Genomic DNA, 27,976 nt, shown 5'->3' on the forward strand with positions numbered 1-27,976 from the left:
TACTCTCCCATGCCTCTATGAAATAAACTATGCAGCAAGTACAGGTTATCAGGGATCAGTGACCACTTTCTATCCACAATATTTCAGAAATGCCAGATGAGTCTTGCTGTTCTTCCCAATGTCAGGCGTCTAGTGCAACCCTTTTTCTCTCCACACTAGTCAAGAAAGAGATTTTAGTGTCTCGTTTATGATGTTACAAGTTATATGCCATGCAAGTGCTACCATTTGGCATATGAAGCAAACAATTAAATTAACAGAAAAATGAGAGCTCGTCAGTACAATGAGATCCAGTTAATTTGCTTATTTAAAAAGGAACACAATAGACACGAGTATTTATTTTAGGGAGAAAGTTTACTGCTGTAAGCTTTTTTTACATTCTAAGTCAAATGTATGTCATAGTCTGAAATTCAATCTGTCCTGGCAAGCATTAATTGGATACTCAACAGCTGAAGTTTTGCTTTGATGGTTATGACTGGTCATTAGCTACATATCTGAGTACATAATCTCTACCTGGTGTTTAGTTATGCCTGTCTCTAAAAGTGCTCTCATTCATTGTATCCATTTTTGCCCCAGGAAACAGTATGGCTGTAGAGTTCATCTGTATGTTCCTTTGGGCATTACATCATATGAATTGAAGGAAAGTGGTACAATAAAAAGTTTTCTTCTTTTGAGGCTACTATCTGTGCAAGCTTGGCAGAATAGCCCATAGTTTCTAAACACTTATGCATGTGAATAACTTTATATATGTTTATTTGCAGAGCCTGGGCCTAGGTTTATCTATCTGTTTGATAAGGGTGAAAGAAACCAGCACCACGGTATTTGTCAGGTAAACTTTTGAAATTTAAGATTCAAATGCAATCTTTGCTGCAAAGCATTTTGGAATGACTCAAATAATCCCAAGTGCCAAATTCAGTTCTGGTTTAAGGTACAATTCCACCGAAAATAACTGAACTGCACCCATTTAGCCAAAGGCTGGATGTAGTCCAAAGACTTTGCATCTAATTTTAAATATTAGTAATTGTTCTGTAAGTTGCGTTACCTTAAACAGCTGCAACATTGTATTAGTCTAAGACAATTTCAAACCAATTTTACTACCAGTTTCAGAATTAGAAACTCATCTGGAAAACAGTACTGACTGACTTGAATTTAACGTTTATATTATGTTTTTTAAATGTTTCAGTATTTTTTTGTGTGAAATCCAGTCTTAGTTGAAAGGTCATGTAAACTTTAAACTGTATGTTATATGTCATATACATTACAGAGGTGTGATTTTTAAGGACTAAAGAGAACAAATTGAAAAATATGCTTACTTTGTCCAGAGTATGTCACTTTGTGCCTAGTCAGTCAGTTTAATTTTTCTTTCTCCTATTGCTCTGTGAAAGATTTTAGCCACAGGAAACAGATTGTAAAAGTCAAACTTGAGTAGGGGACTCAGGTGTAGACAGACACTAATTTTTTTGGAAAATGATGCACTTTTAAAACTGTGGAACAAACAATACATTGAGAACTAGTGGCTATAATTCTGGATCTTTTCTTTTATGAAATTAGAAAGACATTTAGAGTGTTCATCTTTACTTTGATCAAGGTGTTTATTGCATCTCAGAGGGCGTACATGCACTGGATTCTTAAACCAAAATACAAAGAAAAGCTATTTTGAAATTAGCTTTATATAACTTTTTCCCCATTAGAGTGTATGTTATCCCCACAGTTAATTCAGATACAACCACTTTTAATGGTACCATACATTGATTAAATAGTTAGTTTGAAAGACTTAGGTGAACATCTTTCCAATTCAATATGCTTTGAACAAAGAGCTGCCAAGCCACTTGTAACACTGATCAACAGTGACCTCATTTAAGAGTCAAAATCTTAAGCCAAGCCATCAGCACAAACAGTATGAGAACAAACTAAAAATTAAAGAAATACAATATGTACAGTAAAGGGTGTGGTTCTCTGGATCAGAATGAGGTCTAATCACGAATAGTACAAAAACTACTCACAGCATAGTTGGGGAATGGAAATACACTACTCCAAGGCATACACACAGGTAAGCACTAAAATAACAGATGTACATAAAAGAGTTAAATAAAAATGCAATAATGTTATAACTACAGACACACCAAAGTGTGCTTTCATATTTGACATTAAAGAACGTCAGCACAACTGTGGCTGCTTTTTTCAACTACATGGAGAGAAACTGACCCTTTACTTATATTCAATGCATTTAGCAAGATAAATAAGCGAATTTAAATGCAAGAACTCAAAGAGTTGAAATATATTTTAAATTAAAAAAAGTGATAAATACAGTATTCTTTCAGATATGATTTTTCATTATTTGTAAGGTAACTTGAAAGGAGTATTTGTTATGGAAATTTACCTTTATATTACTTTAAATTATAATATAACATATACAGTGCCACAAAAATAAAACATTTCTCACAACAATTGAAATTCATGTGACTGGGAAAAATGTATTTCACACAAAGATTTTGTCTAGTTAAGTGTTTCTTACTATTGGTATTATCACACTATGTTTTGTAACAGATGAAGAAACGGAACTTTTAGGGAAATTTCAGATGTTTGTCAAAAGTTATATACATTGAAACCTTCAAAAACACAGACATATCGCTCCAACTGGCTCACCACACAACAGCTGCATAATCTGCCCCTACTGAATAGGTTCAGAAAAGCACTAGAAGGCATCAGAAACATACATCCATTGTTTAAACTGTAGAACACAAATAACCCAAGTACACAAATTGAGAGAGAGTAGGGATAACAGCTAAGGTAGTACACATTCCTAACGTTCACTTTCACAGCTGTGCTACACGTTTCGGAAGTAAAAGACAGTCTGAATAAGCACTGGGTTTGGTACTGGTGGCTCACTTTGAAACTCTGAGCATCAATCTGTGATTTGTAGACTCCAAACTCACATTTTTAACTATCCAGTCAGAAAAAACTGCAGCTGTGAAGACAAAAACATAGTCAGAAGGAATAGCTAAACAAGTCTGACTCAAATTTGATTATGGCGGCTTGCAGAGCAGCTTTAAGGCCAAACTTGGTATACAAAAATAATCTATATTCCCCTTATCATATCTTAAAGCAGCTATGAAACTACTCACTGAAGGAGTGGCTAACGTTTAAGAATTCAGATATTTTCTAACTTGAGTTCTGATGGAGGTGTCTCCCCAACAAATTGGGGCCCCAATATTGCAACTGGACTATCATGCCTATGTAGAGATCTTTGAAGACACTGGATCCTAATTACAATGGGTTATTTATGCTCACGAATAGCTCTGATTTGGTCATTATCTATAGCAGAGGTTTTCAAACTTCATTGGACTGTGATCCCCTTCTCACGACAAAAATTACTACATGGCCTCAGGAGGAGGGACCGAGACCTGCCCCCGCCTGAGCTCATTGCCCCAGAGGGGACCCAAAGCCAAAGCCTGAGCCCCAGTCCTTTGGCTTCAGCCCTGACCCCAAGAGGTGGAGTTCAGGCTTTGGCACCAGGCCCTAGCAAGTCTAATACCAGCCTTGGCAACCCCATTAAAATGGAGTCGTGAACCACTTTGGGGTCCCAATCCATAGTCGGAGAACCACTTTTCTATAGCCAGCAATGGGTGTAGCTGCACCAGTGTTGACCTCAAGTGTAGACAACGGCATGTCAGAGAGAGTTTGCACTGGCTGAGCTAATCTGTGAAAAACTCAGTTTGACTTGGTCTACAGTTATGCGTCACCAAAGGTGCAGCTCCTTCAGTCACTGAATCAGGACAATTCTCAAATTTTCATAAGCTGTGGATTGCACTGAGACCAATAAGGAAAAACTACCACCACAGATGATGTAAAGCTGCTACTTTTTCCTCTTGTTTAATTCTAATAGATGGCAGACAAAACTATTCAACGCAATTTCTCATAGCCTATCTGCTCTACTTCAGTGATCTCCAAATTTTATTGGTTGGCTCCCTCAAACCGTTTTGTGATATTTTGGTATCTGAACCCTCATATTGCTTCCCAGGAAGTTTTATTATGGTTACTGTCTTTTCCCTTTTTTTTTTTAAATTGTTTTTTGGTTGCTCCTCTTTGCCTCTTATTCTCCCTCAGCTCCCTCCTTCCCTAGTTTCCCCTTCTCTCTTTCAGTGTATCCTCACTGGTGTTTGTTCCCTCCCTAATCCATGCTTCCCATAGGCTGTTCTACATAGAACTGCTCAATGCCTTATGCCATGATGTGCAGAAGAGCAATGCTCTGTAGCACCCCACAGGGAGAAGAGGAGAGACCATAGGGCTGGAAGCAATGAAGGATGCAGGCAATAACCCCTTCCATCCCTTTCAGAGATATGGCATCCTTTGAGGACATGCACATGTTTGAGAGTCTCAATTTCACTCATTCATAACAGTGATATCAAATCAGTTTTATGGCCACAAGTTAATTTCTCACACCAGATTAGGATTACAGTATAGGACTGGTCACAAGAATTAATGTGAAGAGGACAGTTATTAAACAAATCTACTACAACGGCAGCATAAAGAAACAAGATAGGTTACTTTGCCAGAAGCAATCTTTCAGTTTTGCCCCAGTGTTCTAGTCCACCGCTAACAGCCTTCATAATCAAATGAAGGCAGAGTGGATAGACAAAAGAACACTGCAAACTCAAATGATGTAAATGAAAACTGGCTGGAACCGAGAACCAAAATGATACAACAATGAACTTTAAAAACCCACATGTGCACTGCTTTTTTTCAGTTTATAGAGTATATGAGATTACAGTTTAAGAAAATATTTTCTTAACAAATTAAGGCACATATTGTGAATAAATATACTGTTACCAATTTATTCTGTTTGTTAAACAGAATGGCATGGAGAAGTAGTTATGATTTAAACTTATCTTGCATCCTGAAAAAAAAAAACTTTTAAAAAGGGCTTTAACTTGATTGCTTTAACTTGTACCTCCTGGATCTCATTCACAGTTCTATTTTTCTACAAATAGTTGCAGGTTCTTACTCAAACTTAAAGGGAGTGGTACGCTTGTAGTAACGTTTTATATGTTGTACTAGTTAACCCGGGTAAGTTCAAAGTCAGTCACAGAATACCTTAATTGTTTACAAGAAATCCTTGATGTTAAGATCTGCTAATGGGTCCTTTGTTGGAGGTTTCTTGGGACTCTGAGTGGCAGGTGTAGGGCTTGGAGACAGCTGGCAAAACAGAAACCAGCCAAGGAAAGCAGAAAAAGAAAAGAGACAGATGCACAAGCATTAGACAGATTCTACACAACAAGCACATTACAAACATGAAAAAAGTTAGAGTTCTTGATTTATGGGCTTAACAGTATCTTCTCTGTCATCTCTTGTTTGACTCCTGTGTTTAATTTCAAAATACAGTTAATATGAAGTGACAGTGCTTAGCAGACATTTTAATTCAAGACAAAACAAGGTGTCCTGGTTTTCTAAGTAACCTACTAGTCATATTTGGCAGCAGTGAATATTCTGCTTGTAGTAAGATGAGGCCCTGAAACAAACTCTTATCAGAGGCCCAGTATGAGGCCTAAGGCATGAACTAAGGTAATGGTCAAGACTTTGCTAACAAAGCAAAAAGTTAAGCTGTGAGCCAGAGGCAGCCCCTGCTCATAGAAGCTGGCAAGGAAAGGGCTGATGCTGCAAAAAGAGACATCCCTAAAAGGTACTGGACACCAGATATCAGAACATTCACATACTTGTACATTCCACACAGATATCAAGGAACAAGCTGACCCATCCCAATGACAGGGCCAAAAGGGTAATATGATGGATAGAGTTGTTTTGTTTGAACCAACATGTACAAGGTGAGAGGCGGCACCTTACTTCGTAGTGGGGTTGTAACTTGCTACGTAGAGGGGTTGTACCTCAATACGTCAGGAGTGATGTGTAACTTGTTTGTACCTGTGTATAAGAATGCACCCTTGAGTGGATCTCTTTGTCTGGCCTAGGAGGCAGTGGAAAGTCCTGCCACTGACCAAGCTGGTCCATTGTCAAGGAGCATATATGTACTAGCTAGTGGCACCTGAGCAACACCGTGGATATCTAATCCAGGGAGTGGAGACTGTTTCTCTGACAATAAAGCAGGCCCAGGTGCCTTTGTACCTTACAAGAGTCTGTGGTCATTGGGGGTTCTCTTAGGGTCTGCTGTGTCAGCTATCTGCAGCACACAGAGGGAACATGCACACAGTCGACTGATATCAACATTGAACACAGAAGAGCACCACACTGGTAGCATCTGATGACACTGCTCAGTGTACCCATTAAACGGTAAGGGAGTTTAGAGAGCATATCAATGCCTAATACACTTGCCCAAGCAGATTAGAATTTCTCTAACTAGATAGTTGAGAATTGTTCGGAGCACTAACCTGGTAAGAAAGCAATTTAACTGATATTTTGTGGCAACAGTTTAACATCAATATACGGAATACACAATATATTTTTGCAGAATAACTTAGTGTTCACTGGCATAAAGCAATCTGCAGTCAAAAGGAAAACCCAAACATACAGTAGGCTAAGCTACAGTATACACTATTAAACACATAAAACTACATCAAAAGAACACGATTAAAGTTGCGAAGACAAGCACTCAAAAGTTAGGAAATACGAGAATTAAGGTTCCATAGACAACCTTAATTTTGGCTCCCTTAGACTGGATCATAATGCATATGCATGGGGTGTATGGGGTTGTCAGGGAGGGGTAGTACCTCTGATAGGGGAGCAGTCATACTCCTAGGAGTAGCTCATCCACTTTGGTCCCCACTTGACACCCAGCTCTCACCTGTGGCTCCAAGTAGCTGTCAGCATGCGACAGCGGCCACACCCCGGAAACCGTCTCGACTGGAGGGCTAAACCAGGTGAAGGTGGCTGATGAGTCTGAGACCCTCGGTGAGTTAGGGCCTGTCTACCCATTGCATGTGAAGGCTGGATCTGGCTGACTGAGGAAACCTGGTTCAATGGTCAGGAAGGTGGTGACAGCAAGCATTGTGGAATGCTCAAGAGCGCGACAAGACACGTAGGCACCCTCATCATCCACTGCGCCCTGCCCTATCTCCAGCTGTCTCGACTCTTGTCCTGCCACTGGATACAGAAAGGAACTGGGGAGAGAGAGAGGTTGACGTCATGCAACTCTCCCTTACTTTAATACAATTCACGTGCAAGTCTCGACATCATATCACATCACATCATATCAAGTCCTGTGGTGATGGGCTAGCGACGAAGCAGCAGGTGTGGATACACTGGGAGCTGTAGCCACGGACCTGCACACAGGCGGCTCAGGTATAATGGTCGTTCCTCACTGACCGAAGCAGCAGTGGAGCTCAGCATCTTCTTGAGCGACTGAGCAGCCCTATTCAGGATTGCACTCCTCACCTCCATAGAATGACGAGGGGGCTAGAAAAGGGGCCCTAAACATTGCTTGCTTCACCTTACCCTGGCCAGCATCCGCGGGGATCCCATAAAAGCGGTCGAACAAAAACAAAAAACTTAGTGACACTGATCACCATTGGCACATGGAATGTGCGCACGCTACTGGACAACATCACGGCAGACAGACTGGAGAGAAGAACAGCACTTGTCACCAGAAAGCTTGCATGCTACAACATTGACATTGCAGCCCTTAGCGAAACTTGCCTTGCTAATGAAGGACAGCTGTCCGAGTCAGGCGGAGGCTATACATTCTTCTGGAATGGCCGCAGCAGTGATGAGCGTCGCGAATCTGGAGTTGGCTTCACCATCAAGAATCATCTTGTTCAGAAACTTTCCAGTCCCTCCAAGGGTGTGAATGACCAACTCATGACAATGCAGTTTCCGCTTCAAAAAGGAAATACTATTTTGATCAGCACATACGCTCCCATAATGACCAACCCAGAGGATGTGAAGGATAAATTCTACGAAGAACTAGATGCTCTGCTATCATCAGTGCACCGCACAGACAAACTGATCCTGCTTGGTGATTTTAACGCAAGAGTTGGATGCGATGCTGCAGCCTGGGAAGGAGTCATCAGGAAAAATAGAGTGGGAAAGTTTAACAGCAATGGCCTGTTACTGCTGAAAACTTGTGCAACACATGACCTTCTGATCACCAATACGGTCTTCCACCTCCCTACCCATAACAGGACTTCGTGGATGCATCCCTGTTCCAAGCACTGGCATCTGACCGACTATAATCATCAGGAGAAGGGACAGACAAGATGTCAGGGTTACAAAAGCTATGTGCAGCGCTGACTGTTGGACGGATTACAGGCTCATAGTATCCAAAGTGAAGCTCCGTATCATGCTGAAGAGATGACCACAAGGCTGTAAGGCTCTCAAAAAGATCAACGTGTCGAAGCTGAAGAACAGCCACATCAATGAAAATCTAGCGGACGACCTAGAGAATGAGCTTGCTGATCTTTGTATTGAGGATGACGCTGAGAAAGACTGGGAGTGATTCCGCAATACCGTCCATACCTTTGGTGCAGCTGTATTGGGGCCCTCCACAAGCAGGCGGCAAGACTGATTTGACGAAAATGATTCAGAAATCCAGGCCTTACTTGCTGAGAAGCACCGCCTGCATCGTGCATATCAGAACGACCGATCCTCAGCGGCAAAGACGATGCCTTTATCAATACTCGCAGAACAGTACAGAACCGACTGCGCAAAATGTGGGACTAGTGGCTGAGCGCCAAAGCAGATGAAATACAAGCGTATGTGGACAGGAACGACTATAAGCAGTTCTATGAAGCCCTCAACACACTCTATGGTCCACAGTTTTCTGGGAGTTTCCCCTCCTGACTCTGATGGCACTGTGCTCCTTACAGAGAAGACTCAGATTCTCCAGAGATGGGCTGAACATTTTGAAGCAGTTCTCAACTGCCCCTCAGTCATCAATGAGGAGGCCATTGACAAGATGCCCCAGGTTGCAGTCAATGACTCCATGGATGCTTCATCAGAAAAGGACAAAGTGAAGAAAGCCATCAACAAGCTGTCAAGTGGCAAAGCCCCAGGGTCAGATGCCATACCAGCAGAGGTGTACAAAGTCGATGGACCTGTGCTGCTATGGAAACTCACTGAGCTGTTTCAGTCCTTCTGGAAGCAGGGATCCATTCCACAGGAATTTAGAGATGCGTCCATCGTGCACCTCTATAAGAGGAAGGGCAATCGCCAGGTATGCGACAATCACCGTGGAATCTCGCTGCTCTCTACATCAGGGAAAGTTCTTGCACGGGTTACGTTGAACCAATTGATCGCTCACCTGGAGCAGGGCTTACTGCCAGAATCACAGTTTGGCTTCCGCAAGGGACGTGGGACTATTGACACGATCTTCGCTGTGCATCAGCTACAGGAGAAATGTCAAGAGCAGAATCGTGAACTCTACATAACTTTTGTGGACCTCACGAAAGTGTTCGACTCTGTCAGTTGCCAGGGCCTGCGGAGGATCATGTCGAAATTTGGCTGTCCAGACAGATTCATGCGAATGGTACATCAATTTCATCACGGTATGATGGCTCGTGTCCTGGATGATGGTGAAACATCTGAGGCCTTCCCAGTCACCAACGGCATCAAGCAAGGGTGTGTTTTAGCACCCACTTTGTTCAGCCTGATATTCTCTGCCACTCTGACTGATGCCTTTCAACACTGCACTGAAGGGGTAGGCCTGAAGTACAGAACTGACGGGAAACTATTCAATCTGAGGTGACTGCGTGCCATCACCAAGGTGAAGGAAACTGTACTTCGAGACTCTCTTTGCCGATGATTGTGCTCTGAATGCTAGTACAGAGCCGGAAATGCAAGCCAGTATGGACAAGTTTTCATCTGCATACAACAACTTTGGTCTCACCATTAACATCAAGAAGACTGAGGTCATGCACCAGCCAGCTCCCCACACTCCGTACTCAGAACCGTCCATCACTGTAAATCAACAGAGACTTCAGGCAGTGGACCACTTCATGTACCTGGGCAGTACCCTTTCCTGAGCAGTGTCAATTGATGAAGAAGTGAACTGCAGAATTGCTAAAGCCAGCTCTGCATTTGGCTGATTGCGCTCCAACGTCTGGGAACGTCGAGGGATCAGCCTACCAATGAAGCTGAAGGTCTACCGAGCAGTGGTGCTTCCAACTCTGCTGTACGCCTGTGAGACGTGGACTGTCTATTGGAGTCATGCACGAAGGCTCAATCACTTCCACATTTCCTGTCGGCGAAAGCTTCTAAAAATCAGATGGCAGGACAAAGTGCCCGATGCTGAAGTCCTTACCAGAGCCAGTCTGTCATCAGTTCACACACTGCTGATGAGAGCCCAGACCAGAAGGACCGGACATGTCGTGAGAATGTCAGACGAGCGCATTCCTAAACATCTTTTCTACGGACAACTCACCCAGGGAAAGTGCTCCCACGGAGGACAAAAGAAGTGGTTCAAGGACATGCTGAAGACCTCTCTGAAGTCCCTCGAGATCAACACTGCCACATAGGAAACCCTCGCACTGAACTGTCCAGTATGGCGCAGCCTCATTCACACCGGCAGCAATACCTCTGAGGCAAGGCGTACTGCTGAGGCTGAAAGAAAGCGTGAGCTGCGCAAGTCCAGAGCTGTCCACACATCAAACAACAGTGCCATCACATCTGCCCGACATGTGATAGGACGTTCCACGCCCGAATCGGACTGATCAGTCATCGTTGGACCCAAAGAGCCCGGTCATAGAATGAATAAGTTGTTGAGGTCTTGATCAACAACGATGGACAAACATCAATGCATATGCACAATTACTTGATCCCATATTATGTTTTCCACAGGACCTTTACATCATTCAATGCACAGGATGGACAATGCTCATTTAATGAGCTACTATTCAATATTTTGTTTTTTCCTCACTTCTCAAAGTGTGGCCCATGCCTTGTTTATGGCACACTATTTCAAACCCCGATTCTGAAGACAGAATTAATTTCCTCATAGGCTTGTATCTATAGTGCTCAGTGTAGTTTGTGGGTGCTTCCAGCATTCATGAACTATTATGAGGTGAGGAGGGGTTATCCCCATTCTACAGTTCAGAAACTGAGGGACAGAGAGATTAAGGTCCAAAGTTTCCATTAATTTTGGTTGCCCAACTTGACACCCCAGGACCAGATTTTTCAGAGTATTTTGCATTGTATAGCGCTTTATATGCTCTGTCATCAGTGTAACTGACGTCAGTGGAAGCAGTGCTTTGCTCAGCACTTCTGCAAATCAGACCCCAGGATGTCAAGTCACGCACTCAGTAAATGAAAAGCACACAATTAATGTGACCACCTGAGAGAAGTTTGGTTTAAGTGGACTTGCTATGCATCCCATAGGAACTCTATGGCAGAGGCAGAGATAGAAACCAATTTCCCAAAGCAGCATTCAACTGCCTTGACCATGAGATTTTCCCTTCTTTTCCTGCAGTCCCCTACCTCATTCACTACACATTCCCCAGCTTTAGCAACAAATGAAGCAGGTATCCTACAGCCAACAGCATTCCCTCCCTACATAACCCTTATTCATCCCCAGAGAAAGTCCATTCTGTACCCTGAATGAGATAGGATCATGTGGAATTTTTCAGTATTGTTTCAAACGTTTATAACTTGGCCAAATTTGGGTACATTTTCACAGGGACATCAAAAGACACATCCCTTACAAATGCCATCACTCTTGCACAATTTCTCAAATCTGTTTCAAAGTGGGGGTGGAGGGAAAAGAGGGAGCCAGGACTTATCAAGGAAATGATTGCCGGAATTTAACGTTAGTGAAAAACATTTTTCACTAGTCTTATTCTTGGCAATGACTGAACTGTTTTGGGAAGCTTCTGCCAAAACATTTCAACTGGAAGACAACACCCAGCATGGTAAATTTCACCTCAAACAATTAAACTTCGGCAAAAAAAGTTATAAGCAACTGAAAACAGGAAGTGTCAGACTACTGTATTTGGCAGTGCTACCAGTCTCACCTATAGTACATACTTTTCTTTGTCTCTCGTATACCATATACTCTTCCTTTGAATTATACCAGAAGTACAATGCAACCTGACTGAGCGAATATCCAAGGTCATAACTTTAACAGAATACATCTTACGGATGTCTCACAACTGTTACTGTAGGTGGTCTGTAGTGTCATTATACTATTTTTTTATACAAAGCAATACAGCCACAACTGATATATTTTAAAACACCACAATAACATTGGTAATAATTTGTGATACTTCACACCTGCATTTCCCAACCAGCATCGGGGCCCCTTTGTGCTAGGCACTGTATATAAAGAAAGAAATATAGCATTCCACCTAGGGCCTGATGTTCCTAAATGACAGTTTGTCCAAAGCAGGCAAGGAACGGGATTGATGCAGAGCATTTTAGATCAAGAGCATCTCAAGTTATTCTCTAGCAAATGCTTCCAATAACACTACTCTATGTCTGGCAGTGACCCACCTATCCCCAACCTGTTTAAGTGAGAGCCACTGAAATAGGAAGCCTTTAAGGGAAGGTGTAATACTTGGATGGGGGAGCCTTTACAAATCCATCTCTTCATTCTCACTGAAGATAGCTCAATGCCCAACTTTTCTGTTTGGGCAAAGAAAAGAGTATCATGCATATAAAGGGACATTTTCATGTGATTTATTCTCATAAGGCTACATACACTTCAGTGGAGTTAAAAGCCAGCACAATCAAGTTCTCCTTTATCATATACTCAGAGCTGTATCAAGATAGCATTTAAAACCAAGTTTCTAGCCAGGGTTTAGTAGGAGGAAAAGCTTACACAACAAACGGCTGTATAAGTGGCATTGCATTCCATGCCCCCAAAACCCTATTTCTACTTTAAAACTTACATTTAATTATTTTAAATATATACAGGACTTACTTGTGCACCAGGTCCAGATGCAACTCCGAATGGTGGCCTCATCATAGGTTGTCCATACATAACTGGCGGCTGAGGCATCATGGATACACTTGGTCCAGAAGGAGGCTGCAAAATTAAGAAGTTAAAAAGATATAAGGTTGCTAAAATTGATTAGGAAGAGTTATTTATGAAGAAAAATATCACTCACGATTCCAAATCCTGATCCTGGCTGTGCAACTGGGGGGACACCTGAGGCAGGAGGAATACCACTTGCTGGAGGCACAGTTCCAGTCTAAAATTTAAAAAAAACCAAACACAGAGATGGGAATTCCTATAAATACAACTGCAATTACATAGAATCAAAGTGGGGAAAAGTCTTATTGTATTTCAAGATAAAAAAATGTCAGAACTATTGTGCTACATATTGTTAGGTAACAGAGGTTGCCCAAATTGCACCGCAGAGTCACCTCTACGGTAATTCAGCCATTTTAATTCTCAAAAAACACTGAGAACTGCTCATTTGAAACTTCAAAATTTGGTTTCTAGAGAAGTATATCAGTGTCAATGATATTAAACTTTAGATATTTACGTCTTACTAGGATTTGCATGGTACGTTCTGCTCTACAGACAGAAGTCTTAATTCTGAAAACAGCTTCAATATATTATCCATGTCTTAATCTAATACAACTTGAAAATGACTGCAAGGGAAATCTTCTGTATAGAACTGCAACAATACTTCCCATTTATCTTCTTCCCACCCGATAACACTTTTCAAATATGTTAAGGGTTGTTATAAAGAGGATAGTGATCAATTGTTGTCAATATCCACTGAAGGTAGGACAAGTAACAGGCTTAAATCTGCAGCAAAGTAGATTTAGGTCATATTAAGAAAGGCTTTCTAACTGTAAGGATAGATAAGTGCTTGGACAGGCTTCCAAGGGAGGTTGTGGAATCCCTATCACTGGGCATTTAAGAACAAAGTTAGGCAAATACTTGTGAGGGATAGTTTAACTATACTTGGCCTTGCCTCAGCACGGAGGGAGAACTAGATAACCTCTCAAGGTACTGTCTAGCCCACATTTCTATGATGCTACATCAACAACCAATCACGGGTGCTACTCCAAACAAAATGAATTATGAAGACCTTTTAGAACGTGTCACACATAATACATCTGGGATTGTTTATCTTGATCCAAGATGAGCAACAAAGCAACCTACAGATCCTGGTCAATTAATTACTGTGATGGATTAGTGTATTTCTGTATGTGTGTATCAGTCTGCAACCTCCATTTTCTTTTGTGTACACCATTTTGATTATAAATAGTGCTGCACCTTCACTTTTGCCTTTTAGCCTCTATAGTTGAGTGGAATACCCAAGAGAGATGTTGGCACAAAATCTGTGTGCCCATTGGTGGAGAGCTTACCATGGAGAGCTTTTAAGAGTCATTATTAACCTGGATGGTCTTCCATTCAATGGAAACATTCTAGAACAATGAGCTGGCTGCAGATCAAGGGAGTTAGAGTTTCTAGTTCGGGGACCAAACAACAAATCACCTGACAAGGGACCTGAAGACAAGAGACTTGGGGGAGGAGGGCGTTTACCTGATATAGAGGGTTAAAACAAGTATTGCTCTTAGCAGGGGCTCTCTCATCACCCAGGATAAAAAGGTATGGCTGGGAAGAAGAAAGGAGGGGCCTGAAATTCTGAAAGGACTGATGAAAACCCAAAGGACTCCCAGCGTAGTGAGGGCAGGGGAGGAAGGAATTTGCATGCAGCTGTTACTTTCCATAGACCTTTATCCATTGTGCTTTGTCTATGAGTAAAATGTAACTTGTTTAGAAATTCCTTTGTAAGGTCTAACTTAGTTAGTTTGCTCTAACTGCTGTAACACTTGCTTTAACTGTCACAGAATCCCTAAAGGGTTAAACAGTAATCTAGTTTCAGTTGAACTCTGAGGAGCATCAAGAATTACTGGGGATGCTTGGTAGAGCTAGCACTAGCTTCAGGGCCAAAGCAGTTGGACTGTTGTATACCTTCTCAGGAAGGGGGGTGTGTGCGCACGTGCACGCATGTACTAACTGGCTCCCAAAGAGAGTGAAAAATTCTTCAAAAGCCACCACTGCCTTTGAAGTATCCTCCTACAATGGTCCAGAGCATAAGTTTGGCAAATATTTTCACTAAGTCAGGCTTTTGAATGAAAATCAATATGAATATAGGTAGTCTGTTTGAAGACTAGGACCTTTAGATAAGTTTTGATGACTAATTTGTGTCTTTTACTGTTATTGTGCAGTGCCATAGGTACCCTCCATTATAGACACTAGGCAACAAATAGTAATAATTTAACTTCTTGAATATTTAAATAAAGTTCAACAGTCCTAGAACTATAAAAGTTCACATAAACAGTAGAAATGGACTTTAATTTTTAAAACAATAGCAGCGATAAGAATTACGTAGCTAACATTACCATGTGAATTTAGTACTCTCAAAAAGTGTCAAGATTGATTCCCTGGACAGAGCCAAAGGACAGACCGCATAAGCAGCAGTTGTTCAAGCTTCCATATTGCTCTGCCAATGTATCTCAATACTGACCTGAAGAGACTTTAACGGTTTCAATCTCCATAGTCATTTCTATGTCACTGGTATCCTTGCTGGCAGAGTTTTAATGTTTTTTACAGGCTTTAGACATCAGTGAACTATGAACTCTACCAAAGCCACCCAACTCATTTCACAGAGACCAGTGAATTCCTATCAGATGATAACTACTTTCAGTTACAACCAGTCTAGTCTGGGTTTGAATGAGTGACTAGAAGTGAAGTTCCACATCTCATCATAAATCTCCAGATGCATCCAGCTCCTCAGTTTTTCAGTATCTGCTGGGAACAAGGATACCCTCAAACAACTGTTTTTAACTTGACTTCTATAAAAGAACTTATTACCAAGTTGTTTCTCATGAACGTACTACAAAGGCTAGTGGATTAAGTATCTGGTCACAATGACGTGCTCTCAGGCATACAAGAACAGCAACATTAATATATTAGTGACAATTTCCATCTAACTTTGCCTGCACTACAGTTCTTACAGCTGGCTTAAAGAGCAGTTAGTATTTTCCAGTTTAGTTAAAACAAAACAAAAACAAAAAAACCCTTTGTAAGTACAATTAGTAGAACTTTACAATGAAATTCATTTACATAATAGAATATTGCCCAACCTTTCTGGTAAGAAAAAAGTTGAAATAACTTATTAATTTATCAAAATTCCACACCCACATTAAATGGAAGCCAAAACAAAGACTGCAAAAAAAATGTGCCCCCCCCCCCCCCCCGCATGAAACATTTTGCTCATAAATTACTAAAAGAAAATACCACACCCTATTGTCTTGGAAATGACTGACCACACTTTCTGGCACATATACACAGATCCTGAGCAGGTGTAGGTCTGTGTAGTTCGAATGACATCAATTCCACGATGCTGATTTACATCAGCTAAAGATCTGGCCTAAAGACATTGGTAGTCTCAAATCATCATTAGTCACATTGTCATACAAGATACCACAGTATTTCTCTACATTTAGAGACAATTAAAGGTATCTCTGATATCACAGCATGTTTAACAGTTGGCTAATGTTGACTAATAGTCACAGGTGTATAGACACAGTCCCCCAGAAAACACAGGGAAGACCACCAGTTTATGTACACAATAGTAATAATTTGTTCCTATTTCATCATCACTGGAGTGGGTCCTGGACATGAAGTGCTAGGACTAATTACTGAACTACATACCAAGGGACCAGCTGGAGGAACACCAGTTGACCATGTTGCAGGTGCTACTTTTGGTTGCCAGTTAGCTCCTCCTGTTAACTTCTTTTCTCCAGCATTCCACTGAAGGTCTCCCCTAATAAGGATTCAAATGCAGAAGCAGAGATAAGGAAGAATAAAGCTGTACACTGAATGTTAAAACTAAGCACTCTGAATGTATGTACATTAATTTACATAAGCACTAAACAAAGTTAGCACGTGCATTAGTTTTTGTTATAGGCAACTGAGAAATTCTGAACGCATTTAGCATGCACACGTGAATAAATTTTCTCCAATCTCAGTGGTGGTCATTAGCTATGGCAACTAAATTGCCAAGTTTATGATAATCTATATTAAAAGATGAAAACAGAATTAATGGTGTAAGCCTTTAAATCTCATTACCAATGAGTAATTAGTAATATGGGAGAAGGCAAAAACGTTGTTTAGTGCTATATTCACATTCACCTGAATGGTATTATTATCTATAGGGGAGGATACAATTTATAACAAGGCAAAAAGTGAGGGATTGGCACTGCTTATTCAACTGTTGATAAAGGCATTTCACAGTTAAGAATCTTGTTCAGAAAGCTGCAGAAGAAAAGGACGGCTTTTCCCTTCAGAACAGTCAAGTTGCAGCATACAAGATCTATAAAAAAATTCATAGAAAAGGGAAGAATTTTTTCACCCCTTCTAGATGCAGAACAACTATTAGTAAGGCATAGCCCAACATTAGATGTTTTAACAAAAGCCTGCAGAAAAAATACAACAGGATTTGAGGCACATGACAAACCGGTAGCACCTCAAACCTGGACAGTGTTGGAATGCCCCACCTTCCAACCCCAAACCAGTTAAAAAGGTAAAACTCAGAGTGAAGATTTTGAGAGAGACATGCTCTACAGATGTAAGGCTTGTTTGTTGGGACAAGTGAGAAAGAATCCATTGGAAACTTGGGGTGAAATCCTGACCCCACTGAAGTCAACTTGAATTTTGCTTCAGTGGAGGACAGGACTGCACCTTTTGCCAGTAAATTGGGACTGATTTTGTTTTAAAGTGTAACTAAGAAGGTGGGAAAACCAGCTAAGCTAGGAAGAAACAAACCAACCAACCAAACCAAACACTCCCAAAAAACCCAACATGGTGGAAAAGATCCAAACAATGATAATTAAAGTAATTTTAGATTCTCCTTTTCTCAAAGAAAGAAGACCTTAGCCAAAATACCGTGGATTTCCACGCCCCCGCCCCCTTAGCTCAGTCTAAGTAGAGGTTGTGAACCAGCTCAGTAGTCAGTGGAGTCAAACAATCACAGAAAATGTATCTAAATATAAAGCTCAGCAAAAAGATAAAAGGAACTGTATAAACTTGGACACTACATCCATTGCAAAATGATATATTTCATGTCGTTTAAGAACTGAAACTTGTCCCTAGTTACCCTGCCACTGGTGTCGTTTTACAAACCCACATTTTCTTATTTCTTCAAAAGTATATCTCCCTATTAATGTGGAAACCAACAGACTCTGCCAGAAAGATAGTGAAACTGACTAGGTTCAAAGTGCTGTCAAATACACCAAACAAAATGGGAAAAAGTTCTCTAATCTTTCAGTTTTATTAATCTTATGTATTACAAGGACTAGTATTTTTAAACAATAAAAAAGACCCAAAATTCAGAACTTACTTTTTTGATATGGTGCCAGAAATTCCAAGATCTGAAAATCAGAAATGAAATCAGGATAATAGAGTTACTTGTTTATAAAATTAAGTGAAGGACTCTGTCAAATGCTTTTACTGTAAAAACATCTGTGCACCTGCACAAAACTGATCCAATAGCACTGTTCTAGGAATAGTGCTCATTTTTTCTAAAAGCCCTCTAAATAATGAGTTAAAAATCTGAAGCTCACCACTTTCAAAGATTTCCTTATGACAAACTTGTTCTTCCAATAATTTTTTTTAAATTTTTTATTTATTTATTTATTTTTTTAGGTATGTTAAAAAAAAATGAGGCCTGAAGAGCCAATCTCATTGTTTCCTTGACTGTGTATTTATGTATATGTGCAAAATAAAATGTAAATATAGTTAGTTGATCCAGGTGGCAAGTCTGTTCATCTTTTATGTCATACTTGTGAGACGTTCCAGCCACCTGGGTGTAGGTGTGCAAACAAGTTGGTCTCTAACAGTATCTTTTCAAATTTTTTTTGCATTGCACTGCTAGGCTAGGACTTCTGTGCGCATCAACTGGCTCTAAGTTTGTAAGCAACAGTTAAGTGGACTGAAATATAAAAGGTTTTGGAATCTCAGTGATTGAGAATTTTTTAAAAATAATATTTTCTTTTCCCTACATCACCGGTAGAGATCCTACAGGTGTATCTCCACTGCCCACAAATACACAGGAGAAACTGAGGATGGAATTTGATTTACAGGATCATTTACAAGTTATCATGCATAGAAGAAAAGAAGCCAGCTTTGCTCCTGTTGATCAGTTAACTGTTTTTAGGGCTGACAGAAAAAAATCTGTTTGTAAAGCAAGTACATATTAGATAATGTCACTGAGAAACATGAAACAGTGCAATTTCTGTGGTCTTTTTCAGACTGCAACCACATTTTAAATATGGTTACCCCTTTGCCCAAGCAGTTGGTCAGTATTCAGGGCCTTGTTGGGCTGTTTCCATTAGAAGAAAAGATTGATTATACAGATTTGGGGTAATTTTTGTGTGTGTAATTTTGTTTATTTACAACAAAAGTACAAAGTCCTGTTTCCTGAAAAAGTAGAAATAGTTTTCTTGCTCAGAAATCAAAGTCTGCCTTTTCAGTGAACACTCTCCCAAAAAAACACTTCCTCCCAGGGCCATGCACTGCTGCATCTCCTGTTGTCTGCTGACTTTCTCCTTGCTGTTTTTTGACTTTCCCACAGGGACACAGCTGCAGCAACCAAAGCTGCAATCCTTACATGTGTAATCAGAGAAAACTCTTAAATTACATGGCTCTGCCTCTGATCAGGCTTCGCCTTGCTGGCCTGTGCCTTGGGCGGTGGCTTCTATTGTTTCAGCTATCACTAAGCAGCCACTGACTTTTACCAGATCTGATTGATGGCTGTTAGTAACTGCTTCAGCTTACTGTATACCTCTAGGATGGCAAGTGCTATTTTTTCCATCTGTACTCTAGTCTGTTTCAAGGATCTAAGCTTGAAAACCTGTTTCCAATAGACAAATTTGTAAGTGTCCCTTAGATTACAGAACAGAGGAATTTAGTGTGCTTGAAAACAGAAGCTCTGTGAAGTGTCAAAAACTTTGACATGGGACCAGGAACTTCCATTCACTGAACTGTGAAAACCCAAGCACCTTGGCCTCCTACAGAGGACTATAGCATAATGCAATGAATCAGAGTATCAGGGTTGGAAGGGACCTCAGGAGACCTAGTCCAACCCCCTGCTCAAGGCAGGACCAATCCCCAGGCAGATTTTTGCCCCAGATCCCTAAATGGCCCCCTCAAGGATTGAACTCACAACCCTGGGTTTAGAAGGCCAATGCTCGAACCACTGAGCTATCTTGTCCCCACCCCTTTTTTGACATTTCAAAAGATACCTGTGGCTGCCACAGAGAGGCAGGATTTTTGAGGTGTGCAGTAGACTGAGCTGAAGTAAAAGTGATAGCTATATTTATGTACTCAAAAACAAATATTACCAATAAGTTGAATGACTTGGGTAGTGGAGATCACAAACACACACACACACACACACAAACACACAAACACACAAACACGTTGGGTGACTTACTGCCTACTAAATTTGCGAGAGATGAATCAAGATCACTTCCAAGGCCTTTGCTTGCTGCTGAAGCTGTAGCAGCTGAAGCTGCTACAGACTGACCAGATGGAATCATAGTTGGCATAAGAAGATCACCTAAACCATCAAACACTAGAATTTAAAGAAGACAGTAGATTAGAATAGTAACCTTTACAGTAATATTTCTTTAAGTAACACCACTGCATAGAACCTTTAGTATTACTCAACAAATGATCATAGCACAGACAATCACTACACCGGTATTACTAATACATAATTTCACATGAAAGAATGCCGACACGGCATGCATGATATTTTACTAACACACTGAAATGTAGAATTACTCTGAAATAAAAATATACTAATGAAGACTGGAACAATAAATGCCTAAATGATTGCAAATGCATCCTTAAACCTGGTAACAAACTTAAAAATCCCAGAGCATTGCAAAAATGTATACACAGAGAGGCAAAGAGGTTTAGAAAAGCTATATAAAAATAATTTTTTTTATAGATGTACAAGTTACTGTAGTAGGAGAGCCAGGAAGATAGAGGATTTTAAAATGTTTTAACTGATAACAGGTTTCTTCAACATAACAATTCAAAGGGATCAACAGGGATGTAACTGGTACTCTTCAGCCACACTGACAGATATAACTTCCCCAGAGCAGATGTCAGCTTCAGGAGTCAGGTTTACATAACAAAACTCAAACTGCTTCTCTATTGCCTGGTCAGCCCACTATTATTTTTAATAACCTATATTACTTTATTCCACCACAGTAAATATTCTGATCCACATTTGATGTGCATGCTAACATTATTTCAACAGGCAAGTGTAGCATATTATGCACTGGCAAGCAACAAAATAATCAAGCAGCAATACTACTCAGATTTCTCTCCTACTCATTTAGTTGTAGAACTCACCAATTGTTAATGTGTAGCAAGGACCCAGCATGGAAAGTGTAGAATGGAAGAGATACAAACAAAGTGACAGCAGTGATGAAAGATTAAGCTTTATGTCAAGCAAAGAACACTATCTTGATCTCAATTTTGTGTAACTCTGGGTGCCATGCAAGCTTAAGGGCTTCAGCAACAGCAGTGAGATCACATGCCTATACACTGAATATACAGTACCAAGTGTTTGTGTTTTTCCTCTGATAACTCCTAACAGTCATGCAGAGAAGCACGTGCAAAGAGATGACATACACACTTCTATTTGCCTTCTGCTAAAAATTGGGAGAAGATAATGGGAACAAGGAAAGATTTCCTAGAATTATCCCCACTGCTGGTGAACACTTACGGTACTAACTGGTATTTTCTCTTTCAATTGAATAAGCGATAAGAAACATTGATACCCATGAGAATTATTTTTATATCCCTTGTATTAAGAGCAGTAACAATTGTATCATTTATGTGAGTGTTGAATGAACACATTTGTTCTGAAGATACATAGGGAAACCCTTCCCTCACCTGATGGATCAAATGAGCTGCCACCAGTTGATGGTGATGTTCCAAAAGCTGCTTCAAAGTTGGGCTGTAATAAGGTGGTTTGAGCTGGAGTAACTGGTGATGGTGATGGAGAGGGAGAAATGAAAGAACCTCCAAAGCCTTTGAAAAAAGTCATATTAAAAAAGATCAGATGCACCCAGATGGAATCACAAAATAAAAGCCTTGACATATTTACTGTTCTTAAAGTCATAACATAATAGTTACTCTATCATTATGCTTTCTGATAGCTAATAAGCATCCCTTGATGTAACGCCAAGTATTCTAATAAAAATCACTCTAAAATCAGCTAAAGGAAAATGTACTGTAAGTGGCAAGTTCTGGGTTGCTAAAATCATAAGACTGCATTGTAAACCTAATTTGTAACTTCACCCACAAATGAAATGCAGTCACCTCTGGGGTAGAGCACAGCAGTTTAATAGCACATTCAGTGCGCAATGTAAGATAGACATTAAATACACCTTACCCAATTATAATGATAGGGGTAATCTATAAGTAGGCAGAATGCAGTTACTGGGATTTGGTCAGGATACTGGGGTTAGCTCTTAAGGAAAAGTGTACCATGAGTTTTTTAATGATCCTGACTTGAGTAGCCAGGAATGCCAACAGTACCTCTTAATCTCATATTGGTTAAATACTGGCTGCCTATTGATTCACCAACCAAGCAAATGAATCACCATCATTACTTCCTACAGCACACGGGACTCTTTTGCACCTCTCCCAAGTTCTTATCTAACCTGACCCTCAATTTCATTCATTTCTATTAATGGTACCACTATCCTTTAAATATATCTGGGCTTTTAAGTTGTCTCCAACTATAATTTTAGATTTTTGAAGTACTATAACATATTATAAATAAGAAAAATGATTTTATAGATTTTTCTACAGCATTTTCCCCAGACTCCTTGATTTAAATTCTCCTCGTTAAAAAACATTAAATGTTTTCCCTGAAAAATTAAAATAAAAGCAATAATCCACCACATTTCTCCCCAAAAAGAGTTCTGTGTCAATGTAACATGAGTTGAGTAGTAGCAGGAGGTCAGACTAGATGATCACATTGGTCCCTTCTGACCTTAAAGTCTATGATAGTTCTGCCAGCAAGATATGGATTGATAGTTATGGCGTGTTTTTCCAGAGATGTGAAAACACCCAAAAATCTCAATGAAATTAACAGAAGCTGCAGGTGCTTAGTAACTTTGGGAGACCTACCCATATAGATTTTAGTCACAAGGTCAATTTTCAAGAAGAATAGTCAGCAACCTACAATACTGTATTTTCTTGTTGCACTAATTTCAGGTTGTCAGGATTCTGGTTGCATTGGTTGAGGACACAGCATACATTAGGGGTTAGTGATGTCCAAGTATAGGAATGAAAATCAGAACCTTGAACTCATCTTGTGAAAAGAGTGAAGGAGGAACTGACTTAAACTGTTAAGATTTGTAGTCTACACATTATGCTAAATGCTTAAAAATACCAAATCTATTAACATTTTTAAACAGATGGCAACTGATATACTTTAGGGAGATTATGGCAGATCAAACACTGACATTTTATCCACTTACAAATTGCAATATGTACCTTCAAATGTCAGACTAATGTCATAAGGAAGAAGACAGCCAGACCTGTATGTTTGGAGAATACTGGACATAAGTGTGCTAAAGCTGACTACCTTCAATTTAAATAATTAATACTTTAAAAAAAGTAAGTTAAAAATATAAAAAAAAAACTCACCAAAAGTTGTAAAACAGTAATATATATATCATTTCTCATAGCAGTTTAAGCCCAAATCAAACTTTTGCCCAAGCTTTTGAAAAAAGCACATCATGTTCCCAAAGAATACCTCATTAGCCCACTATTCTGGGAATAGTAGCTTTGGAATGATCCTGACATCATTTTCTAGAATATGAATGCACTAAGAGATTACTGAGAAGTGATACAGTAATGTTGATTAACCGCAATCTATCAGCCATTCTCAGCAATCGTGAGATACTGGTAACCTAAAAACATAACCTAAAAGATCCCGACAAGTCACAATGGGTAGCTACTTTTTCTTCCCAAGGTTTTAGGTAAGAATGGTGACAAAGTACTTGCAACTACACCTAGTAGATGCATATCAGCATAATTTGAATTAAACTGAAACAGGTGCAGAGAAGGGCTACTAGGATGAACAGGCGAATGGATAGTCTATCTTACAGGAGGAGACTAAAAGAACTTAGCTTGTTTAACCTAGAAAAAACAAGGCTGAGAAAGGATAAGACTGCTCTCTATGAATACATCAGAAAGAAATGCACCAGAGAGGGAGGAAGTGTTATTTAAGGTGAAGAACAATATTGGCACAAGAACAAATGGGTATAGATAGCCCAATAATAAATTTAGGCTGGAAAATAGAAGAATGTTTCTAATCTGAAGAATGAGGTTTTGGACCAGCCTTACAACAGGAGCTGTGAGGGCAAATGACCTAACTAGTTTTAAGATGGAGCCTGACAAATTTATGACCGGGACTACATGATGAGGTTGTCTGTGACAGCAGGAGACTGGACTCTTTGACCCACAAGGTCTCTTCTAGTCCTATGCGCAACAAGGATTACCATACCAGCAGCATGATGATCCAAGTTTTTTTCAATCACAGAAGACACTATATTCCAGTTATCTCCAGATAAAGAGGGGCTGGTACATGGCATAACAGCCTGCCTGTTCAAAGTGTATCTAGGAAAGACTGAATCCTTGATCAAGGTTTCTGACCTCTAGTAATTAAGACAGCTGCAGTCTTGGTTATGCTAGACTCATTGACCGTGGACACCTGGTTAATTAGTGCCCTTCCATCTCAAGTTAGCCTGACAATTCCTGGACAAAGCTGAGAGTGACCAGTCCACAGTAGTTAGAGAATTGCAATTAATGTGATCTAGAGCTGCCAAATGCTCTATCTGGGGCCCTGATAAAGTAATTAGGAACTAGACAATTAAATAGCCCATATAAATGGCTAAAGAAAATGTCACTTTTCCAGAACCTGCACTGACTTCCCTTTGTTAGCAGAGCCACTTGAGGGTTCTGCTAAGACAAAGACTTGAATTACCCCCATTATCTCAAACTGCCTCTTTTTCCAGGGACCCATACCAGCTGCAATCAGACTAAGATTTAGAGCCCAGACAAACTTGTGAGCGAGTTGAGCAGCCTTTACAGCATCCCATAGGCTCTCAAACTTTGTCCTGAAGGACACGTCGCTTCAGATCCCTCTGCACTTTCACTAAAACTAAGCATTCAAAAATCTTGGAGGACAAGCCTTCAAGAACTATGAGAAATCAAGAGGATTTCAAATTTAGAATTGGATTATGCTGCAGGTTATACATCTGCCATTATCTGAAGCAAACAAATGCTTAGCAATATGGTGTTATGGTTTAACAGAGCCTTGTATCTGCCAAATTGTTATTCAAACTGGTATCCATTTTGGATTTAAAATGCAGACGCAGCTCTGTAGGCAGGAATAAAATAGTTTACTTTATAGTAAGTGAGGCTGTTGGAATTTTACCTCTGTTCACAGGCACGTCAACGAGTGGATCCAGAAACACTGAAAGAATAAAGCTTAAAAGCACGATCACATACCTCAATGCAGGGTAGGATGGGCAACTGTGGGTTTGAGGAGTTCTAACTAAGCCTCAGTTATCCAAAAAACAGGTTCACGTCCTCCATCCTTTACACACTGAAGTCTTGATTTAATATAAAACTTCATCAATTTTTTCAACCCCCCCCCCCAATACAATGGAAAACTGAATATTTTTTGAAGGCTCCAATTACTAATGAGTATGCAAAAATTTCTATATTCCTTGATAGATCTCATTTTCATGCTGAAATTGCATTTTTGGGAGTAAAATTGCTTTCAGTCTGAATACACAAGATTGTGATGTGATGTTTTCAAACAGATTAACACTTTTTTTCAAAATTTAACCACATGGAGACTGGTGAAAATCGGTTGCTAAATTTGCTTTAACATTTTCTGCAATTTTACATATTCCTACAAGTAACCAACAATGTTCTCATTCATGAAATTGGCTACAGATACTCCTATAAAATTGTCATTTATGAAACTTCACAAAAAGAGGGACTCTAAATTAGAAGGCAAGGACTGCCTTTACTGAGGGCTCCTGGTTTATCCGCATACTCAGTCTCAAGAAGCTGTCTTGGAACCAGTAAATGTAATCATTTCTGGAATAGGCACTTACTTTCTTGTAATGAAATAGAAAGTTTTCCATACATATGTTTACATGCTGGTGGGAGATGTGTTCTCCTTTGGATTTACCCCAAAAGAAACTCATAGCACTTGCAATATAAAAATTCTCATATTTATCTTTTATACGAGAGCTCCCCTATTTAAGGGCTTATTGTGTGAAGGGGACCATATAAGAACATGGATGAGAAAAAAAACTAAATATTGACCAGCTGAGAAAGATTTAAGCAACCTTACTTTAAAGATGACAGCATGCAAGTATTTAAGGGACGAATATGCCTTAGCAAATAGGGCCAAATAATTAGTTCATAGGTGCTGGAACAGTTTTTATAGTTAGGAGTGCTGAAAGCGATTCAACAAAACTGAAAACTTTGTATATACAATGGAAACCACTTCAAACAGTCTTTTTCAGACTGCAACCATATTTTAAATAAGGTTACCCCCTGGGCTGTACCCCAAGCATCCATGAAGTAGTTACCTGAAAGGCAGCAAGGAAAGATTTTCACTTTAATTCTGAATTAAGAGCCCATGTATATGAGAGGGATTTAAAAGGGGAGTACAGTATTATTAGAAAGGCAGCAACATTTTCAATCTGCTAACTCAAGGGAGAAGAGGTAACACTTTCAGTTACTGGACTTGCCAAACTTCACTTTCTAGATGAACCAAAAAGTCAGTCAGTTAGTGACTATTCTTTGGCCATTTAGAAATATATAAATACAATTCCTGAAACTAGAGGAAAGCTGGCTAGGAACTTGTTCCACCACTGATTTAGTGGCCTTTTTGGTTTGGTGTAGAACAGGTAGATTGTGTTACATGAGCCAGTATATGGCATCACATCAGGTTTGGTAGCATAAAAAGGTAATACTTCTAAGTTGGTCATTGCCTAATGTGAGTCAATAACAAGGGTACTGCTCACACAGTTGGCACATGGTACACACCAAAGAAGAAAGCCAAATACATAGCGGCGGAAAAAGGAGGCTGTAGTACATGGATATTTCTGGTTGATATGCATTTATTTTTACTGGAAGAAAAGCAAGTGTCATACTCTTCCCCCCCCCCTCCCCCCCGAAGGAGTAGTGTGTTACATGTACACTTGGCAACGAAGCTTCAAGGAATCAGACTGACATGAGGCAGTCATCTGAAACTTGAACATCAGCATGATGTCCTCAGTTTTGATTTGGTGCCATACTCCGCACAGTTCAGGTTTTTACAATCCCTTCTGATATGAACAAAGGGTGACAAAGACTTTGAACGCTGAGGGTGTTATGCTGCTCCTCTGTAATAGTATCCTTTGTCCCAAATCTTACTGAGGGATGCTATAAGTTTACTTTCCACACAGTTTGGATCAAATAAAATCAGAAGAAAATAACTTTTCATCCTACTTTCCACGGAACCTCAAAAACTAAAATTATGCACTGATATGGCAGCCAACACTTAGAGGTTACCTTAATTTATTAGCTATAATCTGCAGCACAAGTAGTACAGTAGGACCACTTTGATCAGTAACCCACAACTGTGCAATTTTAAGGTATTATAATATAATTCAAGTAGAGATGCCTTTGCAGTAACAGATTTAAAAATTCAAATGAGTTTATATTGTTTGATTTAAAAGAAGCATAGAAGTACCACATAGAAGTTGTGAGGTTCTGATCACCTCACTAAATCTTCAGTTTATATTAATTTTGAGAGCTGCTCATTTAGATGTTTGCATTGTTTAAAATATTTGTATCATGTTTGACCTTATCCTGATGATGCATGGTTTGGATTCTCTCTCAATGCAAAGTTTTTAGACAGAACTTTATTAAGTCTAGTACAGTACTGAACATATTTAGTCCAATAGA

General features: G+C 39.8%; 1 protein-coding gene across 7 annotated transcripts in view; it reads right to left on the minus strand.

Annotated features, from left to right (window-relative positions):
• Nucleotides 1-354: 354 nt before the first annotated feature.
• Nucleotides 355-27,976, minus strand: part of SNAP91 (synaptosome associated protein 91) — a 173,576-nt gene continuing 145,954 nt past the window's right edge. For 4 of the 7 annotated variants that reach the window (XM_030555837.1, XM_030555838.1, XM_030555839.1 and 1 more), the window contains exons 23-30: nt 21,878-22,015; nt 20,400-20,540; nt 18,306-18,336; nt 16,619-16,730; nt 13,047-13,130; nt 12,860-12,964; nt 5,092-5,193; nt 356-2,965 (exon numbers count right to left, since the gene is read on the minus strand). In XM_030555837.1, coding sequence (XP_030411697.1) covers nt 5,101-5,193; nt 12,860-12,964; nt 13,047-13,130; nt 16,619-16,730; nt 18,306-18,336; nt 20,400-20,540; nt 21,878-22,015 — 704 coding nt within the window. In that variant the 3' untranslated portion in view covers nt 356-2,965; nt 5,092-5,100. Of the gene's footprint in view, nt 2,966-5,091; nt 5,194-12,859; nt 12,965-13,046; nt 13,131-16,618; nt 16,731-17,123; nt 17,280-18,305; nt 18,337-20,399; nt 20,541-21,877; nt 22,016-27,976 lie in introns of those variants that run through there. The other 3 variants (XM_030555842.1, XM_030555841.1, XM_030555844.1) reach the window with 3 other exon arrangements.

Source organism: Gopherus evgoodei, chromosome 3, assembly GCF_007399415.2.
Source record: "Gopherus evgoodei ecotype Sinaloan lineage chromosome 3, rGopEvg1_v1.p, whole genome shotgun sequence".
Taxonomy (NCBI): domain Eukaryota; kingdom Metazoa; phylum Chordata; order Testudines; family Testudinidae; genus Gopherus; species Gopherus evgoodei.